This window comes from Boleophthalmus pectinirostris, unplaced genomic scaffold (assembly GCF_026225935.1).
Source record: "Boleophthalmus pectinirostris isolate CB_2022bp ecotype Guang Dong unplaced genomic scaffold, ASM2622593v1 HiC_scaffold_2, whole genome shotgun sequence".
NCBI lineage: Eukaryota > Metazoa > Chordata > Actinopteri > Gobiiformes > Gobiidae > Boleophthalmus > Boleophthalmus pectinirostris.
Window position 1 is genome coordinate 26,868,418 of NW_026571152.1, and position 10,537 is coordinate 26,878,954.

Here is a 10,537-nt window from a genome sequence, read left to right on the forward strand (position 1 = left end):
ATCAACAGTATGTATTGTAAATTCAGAAGACAAAACGTTGTAAAAGTAATTTATTAGAAAATGCATGTATAGCAAAAAGTAATCACAAAAGGTATTCAAAGAAACACATAGCCAAAGACAAACTAAATATAATAACACATCTGCAAGAAACTAACGTCCTTCTGTAGGATATCAAAAATATAGTTATATGAATCACAGAATTCATAAGCAAAAACATGCATGCATTTTATTTTCAGTTTGATCAAAAAGCACAAATAATTAAAAAATTAATAGGCTTTCAATACTAATACAAATCTAAAACATGTTAAAAATATCTCACAGTCATAGGACTGTATCTCTTTCTGACAACCAAAGTAGCAACTCCCTTCACATCTTTCAGTCGATCTGAATCAAAGTCGACCATGAGTTTCCTCACTCCGGTCCTCACAGGAGTGAAAGACAGCTTCACAGACACCCTCTGGCCTGGAGCTATGTCCCCTCTGAAAATGACAAAGAAACACAAAAAGGTTCACACAGAAAGTATGCTTTAAGCCTATAAGGAACATGCTTCAGCCCTCACTTCACATTGACTTCAGTGGCAGCCAAAAGACCTGCTCCCTCCACTGTGAAGACTCCTTCTTTCAGTGACACAGGCAAAGGATTTGTGAAAGAGATCATACAGGTCACTGGCTCAAGTACCACAGCTTTGCCAGGCACCTAAAAATGAATATATAATGATTAAAAACATTTATTGTTTGGCAATTACTGATGTAATTAATGATAAATGATGTAGGAAGACTGTACTCACTTGAACCAGGATTTCAGGCTTGCTCAGTGGGATGTTTGCTGTTTTCATGATAGGCTCATTTTCCCCGGGCACTTCCAGGAACGCTTTCAATCCAATCAGGTAATGCTCAGAAACACACCTCACATAGTCATCATAGCGCAGACGCAAAACCTCTTTGTGGACTAAAGCACAAGAGATTAATAACTTAAAACATAATAAAGACTGAAGAAACAACAGCATAATACAGCTTTAGATGTGATTTAATTGCATAGATTAAACACACATGTAAAATCTGAATTGAAGTTACTGAAGTCCTTCACCTTTGCCAGCATGGAGGGAGATGCTGGCTTTCTGTCTCTGGCACTCTCCCTGGTGGATGGAATTGTAAGTCATCGCTAAAGCCAGGACTGTGAGCTGTGCTTGAACTTCTTTTATGCCGTCATTCTTCACCTAATGACAAATTACTGTGTATGTTATTTGACTAAAAATTTACAAATGACAACTTGTAATTAAATAACTTATAATCACTTTATTTTACCTCAATTATGACATCGAAGTCTGTCCCAAACACTGGTTTTGTATGTTTAATGGTCAGCTCCAGATTGTCAAGTCCAGTCCTCTCATCAGTTGGAACAAGAGTTCTTTGTCCGGCTTTATTATAAGCATCTCTCTCTTGTATGGAACCTATAAGGATAGTTAAAATGATTAAATACTAGAAAATGTTATAGATTAACTAAAGTTTTCTAAATGTATTTTACTAACCCTCTGGATATTTGTAATTTTGAGTCACATCCTCTCTCTGGTCACTCCAAACACTTTTTGTGCTGATATATGATCCCACATACCGCTCATCCACTTTGACCTATTAAAATATGTATGTTAATATTACATCTTTGCAAACAAAAGCAAGAATTATCAGGTGACATTACCTTTTGTTTTTGACCATCACTGCGAACTATCCACTCCACAATATCTGCATTTACTTCAGCAAATATGAATGGAGCATCATACTTCACTGACAGGTCTCCCTCTTTTATGGCTGCCACTGGACATGGGCCGCAGCAAAACTTTCCTAAATATATACAAAGTTGATATGCATAAATAAAAGGACACATAGCAAACATAACATAAAAACAATCTCAAAGTGCACTATGTAACTTTTCTGGCAGAGGGTCTGCCTATATTTTTGTCTCCATGATGATGCTCTGCTTTTTCATAATATGGCATTAAACTTAATTATCTCCATGGAAACAAGCAGAAGATGCCACCAGAGCAAGATACCAGTCAGATCTGGGAAGAGGATGGCCCACTGACTGTAGGGGTCCTTTGAGCAATAAAAACATCCATAATTGAATGAATAATGGATGGATAAGTTAAATGCCACACTGTGAAATATATCAGACAAAGAAATACGATCTCCATGGAGACAAGCAGGTGGCTGACCCTCTACTCAAAAAGTTACACAATGCACCTTTACGTATCTCCTAATCAGACTTGATAAACAGTAACACATTTGGGAGTGTACCTTCACTCAGCTCCTGGGGGGTTGGGTCCAGTACTTGCCAACCATCATTTCCTTTGGGCAGATCACTTCTCTTCATCCAGCTCTCTACCCAGCAGTGAAAGTTCCTAAAATTACCAGATTTATTGAGAGAAAAATCTGGGCAAATGCCATCAAAAGAAAAGACAGGAAAACTTTCATTTGTCTCACAATGGGGAAATCCCAGCCATGGTATTTACAATAACATTGTAATGTAAATGTAACGTCAAGCACATCCTACCAGCAGCTGTCCTGTTTTCCTTGGTCTATTCTCTGCAGTCTTTCATTGTAAAGGACATCTAAACAGAGGTTCCCATCGACATCATGAGCTGAGTTAAAGGTAGTAATGACTCGTGTGGGGATGCCAAGACAACGCAACACTGAAAAGACAATCAGTTTATTCATACATATAATACATATTTTCAAGTTTATTGATTTGAAGGTCCCATATTAGAAAAAAAATGGCTCTTGTGAGCTTTAAGCCATGTTCTAATGTGGTTACCTTCTCAAAAACATTGAACACACATGTTGGAGTAATCCTGAAGTTATTATTAGTCTGTCTATATCTCTGAAGCCACATGTGATGTCATGTAGTGGTAGTTTTCAAGATAACAGCTACCTTTTACTCATTAGCGATTGGCAATTCCAGGGCTGAAATCATCCAAATGATTCTAGTAAAGGTGTATGAAGTTTAAAAACACATTGGAGCACTTCCTGTATTACCACAAGACATAACAAGTTGTTTGACAGGAGAACTTAGCCTAAATATGCAGGATTTGTGTGTTAAACATGTGTGAATGAAACAAAACACAACTCCAGGTCTGTTTGTGATGAGGAAACATTATAACATACAGTAGACCAGAAAATAAATAATATGGGCCCTTTAATAATGTACTTTTTGATTACCTGTGACACAAGAATGATGAATGTTTATCTCACCTGTACATGCCACTGCAGCAAACACCCAGCACTGTCCATACTTGACCGCTCTGGCCCTGGCCTTGCTCCACTTCTGTAGAATAGGCACACTGCCCGTCCAGCGACTGGGAGAGACCCCATCTGTGTAGGGCTCCTGCCAGCGGCCGAGTAACACCCCTCTGTCACCATTGGAATTAATCTGCAGCAAACAAAATACCAGCAGTTTAGGACACTGATAAGGCAATATACAGTGCAAAGTGTTGCATTTTAGATATTATAATCAATTAACAAAAATATGCTGAATTTAAAATAGAGGAATAAATACAACTTGAGGTACTGAGATGCAATGAATGGTAAATGCATTGACCCAAAACTTAAAAAAAACAAAAAAAAACTTATTCAATATAGGGGTTTAGGGTTTTACAATGACTTCAATCAAGTAATCTCCTGTATATAGCTGAGATATATTTGTATTACTATATTTCTATATTATATTTTTACTTTATATTTTTATATTTGTACATATACAGTTTATACCTTATTTGACACCAGTCTCTTGGTATTTGCTACTTGAATTTATTGGATTTCTTATTACCATTGTAGGAGAAAATGCGATTTAACGTGTTGTAAGATGTGCGTGTTTGAGCATGTGGTTTAGCTTTTGACGAATTATTGAAATTATACATTTGCGGGGCACCAGATTCTGACCGAATCAAACTTAACCATATGCGACAACAACAACTTATCAATTAAATCAATCTGAAGGGAACGTACCCGAAAAAGTGACCTGATGATAACTTTAAGAAAAATCACTGAAACCAGCAAATTCCTTTGTGTGGTTTATTAACAAACAATAACTAGACACCAGCTTCCAAGTTCTGGTTACGTAACATTAAAGCACCGATTTTAACAACCTGAGGTAGTTATAAAACGGGGTTCAGTTTAGCTCAGTTATGGCGTTTCGCTAAGTCGCTACTGCGCTTGCCTTGGGAATAATTGGACGCAATCGTAAGAGGGATGCCAACCCTTATTCATTCACTGTCTGAACCAGCCTTACTTGGCGATGCTGTTCTCGGTCCGTGTGGAATGCGGCGATGGCGGGGTTCGGCGGTGGTCGTGCGCACGGGCAGGCAGCGGCGTGATGATGGTACTCGGGCAGGGCGGTCCACGCCTCCTTCACCGGCTCTGGTCCTCAGCTCTCGGCAGGTGCGACTCCAGGTCTGTTACAGCTCCCCCTGGGTCTCTCCGACGCGGCGAGGCAAGGCGGAAAGCGCGATGCGTAGTGGAAAAAGCCTGATGCGAAGCGAAGCGAAAGGGCAGTTTTCGCGCGTGAGGCTTCGTTTTGGTCAGTGCGCTTGGTGGGTTGTTATATGCAAATTTAAGGCACGCCCGCGTCTGAGCTGAACTGGTCCCCGTACAAATATCATTTGCAAATATTAAATTGATAACTTCCCACATTCAGGTACTAACTGTTTATGATAACATTAGCCAACGATTCATAGAAAGAAATCAAAGGTATATCTGTCTGAAAACACGCCGTGAAGTTACCGTAAATACTTCCGTGGGAACATGACATGAAATACACACAAGAGACTATGAACACATGAATTAAGCAATGTGGCATATTTGTCTTGTATCAACATGAGCCTTATATAGGACACAGTTAAACATCTTTAACTAGTTATTGAGATGCGTTTAATCCAGTCCTTCTCTAGTGTCCAAAAGTGGCAACCACAGTCCATCGCGGTTTTAACCGGTCCAAACCTTGGCGCCTGATGGTCTGGTATGTAGATGATGTGGGTCTGTTTCTTCAAAGCACAATGAAGAAAGTCATTATTTAACCGTCCTTATCACTATGTCAATTTCCCATTCTGATTCATGTCCCACCTGGCGTGGGGGAAGAGAGGTGTGGAAGCACCGAATGTCGGTTCTCTTGAGGTTGTAAATACCAAGAGGCAGTCAGGCAGAACCTTCTTCTCTAGGTTCCTGGTTTGTGGATTCTATCAGAATGGGGGAAGCAGGCCCTGAACAGGCATCTTTCCCTACACCATTTATATTTTTGCTGTTTGTTATTATAATATATTGTGATGTGTGAGCTACTGTGTCCAAATTATTTCCCTTGTGGCTCAATAAATTTGTCTAAGTCTGTTATAGACAAAAAAATAAAAATAAATAGAAAAAAACACTCTTTGTTCATAACTTAAAGCCAAATATAACACTCTTTGTTATGTTGTGCTTTATCTTGAGCTGGGTTGGACCAGAATAATATATCCTACCATGGCACTGATGATCCTGCAGATGTAGACTGGATCTGCTCTCCTCTCATTGTCCAGTTGATAATTCTTTAGTGATTCATTTGAGTTGTCCAGGATCTCAAAGCAGATGTCCATTACGTAGTCTTCAAACTGAAAAGCATGTAGTATGTAAAACAAAGGGAGAGCTGTTCCTGGCCCTTTTCAGTACTCATCTGACTTTCTGCCATCCTGTCTTCCCCTACACTTTGTCAGTACACTGTGAGGAGACCAGCCCTTGCTTGTGTGGTTGGATAACATTTTGACACCCCTAGTCCACAAATCTCAGCTGTCCCACTGCCTGAGTGACCTTACTGACACAAAGTCCTGGTTTGTTCTTGTACATTTCTTACCTGTCCATAATTCCAGTGAAGTTTGTTGATGTAATCTTTGGATCCCAGGTATATGACTCCATTCTCATTCATTATATACTCCTGCAACAGGCTCTCATCAGGGAGATACACCTCATCATCTAAAATCACAACATGAAAATCACATTATATACACAGATTTCTCCTTCACTGTTGTCTCTTCAATGTTTCTTATTTTTGCACAGTTTTTTTCCTTGGAGAGAAAGAGGATCTATGGACAGACTATGCACCGGGACAGTGATCCACTGTTCCTGTTTCATGTAAATGTTGATAAATTAGCATGTCTTTAATTAGCAATGACTGTCAATGAATGTCTAACTTTTTTCTGTTTGTAAACTCAACTGAAGTTGTGCGATAGTGTGAAGTTGGGAGATATTGAACTGTACATAATTAATTTATTAAATTGACATGAATGTAAATATAACATGAAAAATCTCTTACCTTTGCACCATGGATTAAACAGTAAATGGAACTTGATTTTGTCTGTTTTCTCTATAATGTGGTCTTCAGGAGACATCAGCAGCACCACCAGACTGTACTGTCCAATAATAGCGTCCGCTGGGCTGTGGAGAGTCAGCAGGACCTCATCCTGGAGACCCTGGTGGTCGAACCACCACCTCTCTCCAGCTCCCTGCTGCTTCTGGACCTTGATCAGAGTCTTGTCTGTTTTACCTTTAAAAATGACTGAAATTATTATTTAAGCCTTGCCGAGTGGCATGCAGCCGCGCTTCTGTCAGTGTGCCCCAGGGCAGCTGTGGCTACAATAGTAGCTTACCATCACCAGAGTATAGAGTGAATGAATAATGCTGTATGAATGCTGAATGTAAAGCAATGTAAAGTTGTAAAGTTGTAAAGCTGTAAAGCGTCTTTGGGGACAGAAAATGTCTGTGAAAGTGCTATATAAATAAAGACTTACTTACTTACTTACTATCAAAGACAATTTACAAATGACCATAAATTAGAACCACTGAACATAACTCATATTTTACACTCTGTTGGTTAAGTTTCATCGCCCATTTCCTGTGGTAATAAGCGTATAAGAGTTGAGTAAATCCTCCACAAGAGGAACCAGGTCCAGATGAACTTTAAGGAAGGTCATAACCTTTTACTAAATGTTAAATGTACTTTACACGATGACAGCTAACAGCCTATTTTATGCTTAGAGCATTGTGTAACTCTAAAGCCATTTTAACAATATATGAGCCAGGAATTATGAGCTATAAAATAAAGAGCTGTAAGAAAGCTGATAGAAATGCTTAAATATCAAACCAACAAGTTCATCTAAACATTTCTATAAAATATAGCATATATATAGAAAAACTAACTAAGTCAAATAAAGCTATAAAACTCTTTGGTATAGTATAGGTTAGTGCTGTCATGCGATTAAAAAAATTGAGAGATTAATTAATTATGATCTGTAATTAATTAATCTAATTAATCTCATTTTAATCTCACCTAAAAATTGCTGAGAAAAGCCTTCAATTTGAGGTATTTTCATTTAAATTCATTATTACATTATTGTGGCAGATCAAAAGACTAATATAGATTTAAAAAAGTGACTTCATAAAGTCATTTATTGTTTAACAAATCTCTCCAATTTGGCTGCTGAGCCCAAGTCTCCATGAATAAGAAACTGTTTGCTGTAAAGTAGCAAAGACGAGGAAATCTGAACATAATAACTTTTGTCTACTTAAAGACAATAAAAAGTCCAGTCTTTCCTTAACCATATTAAAAATATTATTGATAGAGAAATATATATGAGATCACTGGTTTTAGTCCTGGTTTGGACCTGGTTTAGACCTACTTTAGTCCTAGTTTAGTCCTGGAATGGATTAATCCTGGTTTTAGTCCTGGTGTTAGTTCTGGTGTTAGTCCTGGTGTTAGTCCTGGTTTAGACCTGGTTTAGTCCTGGTTTAGTCCTGGTTTAGTTGGTTTAGACCTGGTTTTAGTTCTGGTTTTAGTTCTGGTTAGTCCTGGTTTAGACCTGGTTTAGTCCTGGTGTTAGTTCTGGTTTAGTCCTGTTTAGTCCTGGTTTAGTCCTGGTTTAGACTGGTTTAGTTTTAGTTCTGGTTTAGTTCTGGTTTTAGTTCTGGTTTAGTCCTGGTTTAGACCTGGTTTTAGTTCTGGTTTTAGTTTGGTTTTAGTTCTGGTTTAGTCCTGGTTTAGACCTGGTTTAGTCCTGGTGTTAGTTCTGGTTTAGTCCTGGTTTAGTCCTGGTTTAGACCTGGTTTAGACCTGGTTTTAGTTCTGGTTTTAGTTCTGGTTTAGTCCTGGTTTAGTCCTGGTTTTAGTCTTGGTGTTAGTTCTGGTTTAGAGGCGCACAGGAGGAAGCGCGGTTTACGCCGCGTACGGGAGAAAACACGATCCACACGCGGCGCACGGGAGGACAGCGGTGTCCGCGCAGTAACTACGGAAGGAAACGTGGTCCGCGCGTTCTCAGGTTAATGACGATGATGAAGTGTGTGTGTTTGTTTGTGTGTATTTGTGTGTGTTTTGTGTGTGCGTGTCCCCTCATGTGGCAGGTCACTATAGGACAGTAGTGCAGACATCATGAGCCTATGCAGGTTGTTTTCAGGCGATATTATATTTGTTATCTTCTTTTATATTTCACGTCGGGAGAATAATTTCCAAGACACGAATGTGTTTTTACCTGTGCACTGCTGCCTCTGTTCTACTGGCTCTTCGACCTCGTCCATTGTGCGACTGACGCCGCAAACGTTAACATGACATTTACATCGCTCTTACTGCGCGCGTTTTGTGTGGGTTTCCGGCAATGAGTGGAATTACCGAAATAAAAAATGTATAAATGTGTTTTGTGTGTGTTGTCCCAACAACACATAAAAACAGGTTTTATAATAAAGAAACTCACATACAGAAACACTAAAGTTAGAGATTAAAAATGAGATTAACGCGATTAAAAAACATAACGCGCTAAATATGACTGTAATTAATTAATCGCAATTAACGCGATAATTTGACACCCCTAGTATAGGTATAGCATATTCAAAACAACATGTATTTGAATGAGAAAATCAGTAGCTAATATTGTTATTTGACTGCTTTGAAACTCACCCACATGCAGCTCCAGTTCCAGATAATGATTGGGGGGTAGAGGCTCAGTACACTGCAGAGTTACAGAGAAGGGCTGCCCTCTGCGAACGATCAGACGCTCCCTGTCAATCTCCCTGGTGCGGTGGATCAGGTTGTTTTCATGACTCCTCACATCCACTTCTGTAATCACACCTGAAATAATAGGCAACATCTGAGAGGTATGGACTGCCTTTGCTGTTTGCAGTAATAATGCTGTTTTGTCTCTACTCTGCTCTGTTCACACGATCTCCTTTTATTAGTATTAGGAATCAGGATGGGCTCAGTCTCACCCAACTGTTAAATCCCACATCAGCTCATAAACATTGGGCCTACATTTCTGAAATATACTCGGTGGTTGCAAACACGTAGCAAATAATACAGGATATTTTAATCTTAAAGTCAATCTAATATATATATTTTTTTCAATATTTTCATTTCTAAAGTGGTGATATTTGCATTCTATTAAGAGTAACATCAGATTCAAAATTCTAGCAGCAGTGATTGGAGTGACAGTGAAGTTAAAATATAAAGTCAAAGAAAGATTACATTCAGTATTAAAATATGAAACTTGTTGAATGCATCTAGTTCTAGCTGATACATACACATAGCACATACATTCATAATACATTTATATTATCTCTGTATAAATACAATTGATAGACACTCACGGTTGCGTCGACTGGCCATATTTCCACGTCTGGGAATATTGTTTCTGTAACTGCCTGGAGCTCTGTTTTTCACACCCCTTCAGTCACAGAGGTTTATATATACAGGATGAGCCTCCCTCTAGTTCAAATCACTCCCACAGTGACCTTTTGACCTTTATGACTAAAGACCTGAGTCTGTTTTTGCTGTTTGTTCATTATTCTGATATACTGCCTTCTTTGTTTGTCTACGCAAAGATAAAATGAGCATCCCAGATTACTACAGGACACGTATACTGTTGCCATGGAGCATCATGACTGTTTGAGTGGAATATAATATTATTTAATATATCCATGAGTATAACTTTGTAAATTTTAGACAAGATACAGTTTATTTGTATTGTTGCAGATGAATGAAAATACTATGTATTAGACATTAACCCAATTGTGATAGTATTGTTATTAGAGGGGGTTTTATTGTTTAATAATAGTTTTGATTGATTATTCTTCTTATTAAATGAAGTTATTAATATTCTTTTACTTATACTTACATTGATTTATCTGACATAGCCTCTCCTCAACCATATTTCTTTAATTCCTACCCACAGTAAATAATATTAGGCTATAATTGTAATCTTAATATGAGTCTATTAGAAACCTGACAACAGTGTATTTCTCCTAATATTTCAGACAAGAGATGACAGATAGTTTAAAAACTAAAATCTACATGATTAAATAAACAAGGATAACAAAGTTCATATTTGCTTTTTTGGTCATGCATGCTGGCATGACCACATGGCATTACTGGAAATAGGTTTGAATCAGGGCCAAAGTGGTGGAATGTTTAAACGGGGTTTTTTCGGGAACTGACACTATAGTGTCAGAAAAACGACACAGAGGAATGAAAGAAAAGGCAT

The 10,537-nt window shown here is 38.3% G+C and overlaps 1 protein-coding gene across 1 annotated transcript; it reads right to left on the reverse strand.

Moving 5' to 3' along the window:
* Nucleotides 1-206: 206 nt before the first annotated feature.
* Nucleotides 207-9,721, reverse strand: tgm2l (transglutaminase 2, like). The gene is made up of 15 exons (XM_020934887.2): nucleotides 9,645-9,721; nucleotides 8,959-9,129; nucleotides 6,328-6,558; nucleotides 5,869-5,987; nucleotides 5,501-5,629; nucleotides 3,246-3,423; nucleotides 2,548-2,686; nucleotides 2,292-2,395; nucleotides 1,696-1,838; nucleotides 1,529-1,628; nucleotides 1,305-1,450; nucleotides 1,087-1,216; nucleotides 788-948; nucleotides 560-696; nucleotides 207-479 (listed from the first exon to the last, which is right to left on the reverse strand). Exons 1-15 carry the CDS (start codon nucleotides 9,661-9,663, stop codon nucleotides 305-307), a joined length of 2,082 nt encoding a protein of 693 aa, XP_020790546.1. The 5' UTR covers nucleotides 9,664-9,721; the 3' UTR covers nucleotides 207-304.
* Nucleotides 9,722-10,537: the final 816 nt, after the last annotated feature.

Coding starts and splice junctions, on each gene's coding strand:
- tgm2l (XM_020934887.2), bottom strand. Junction 1,451..1,528: donor AAATTACAAATATCCAGAGG/GTTAGTAAAATA, acceptor CTATCCTTATAG/GTTCCATACAAGAGAGAGAT. Junction 480..559: donor GCCACTGAAGTCAATGTGAA/GTGAGGGCTGAA, acceptor TGTCATTTTCAG/AGGGGACATAGCTCCAGGCC.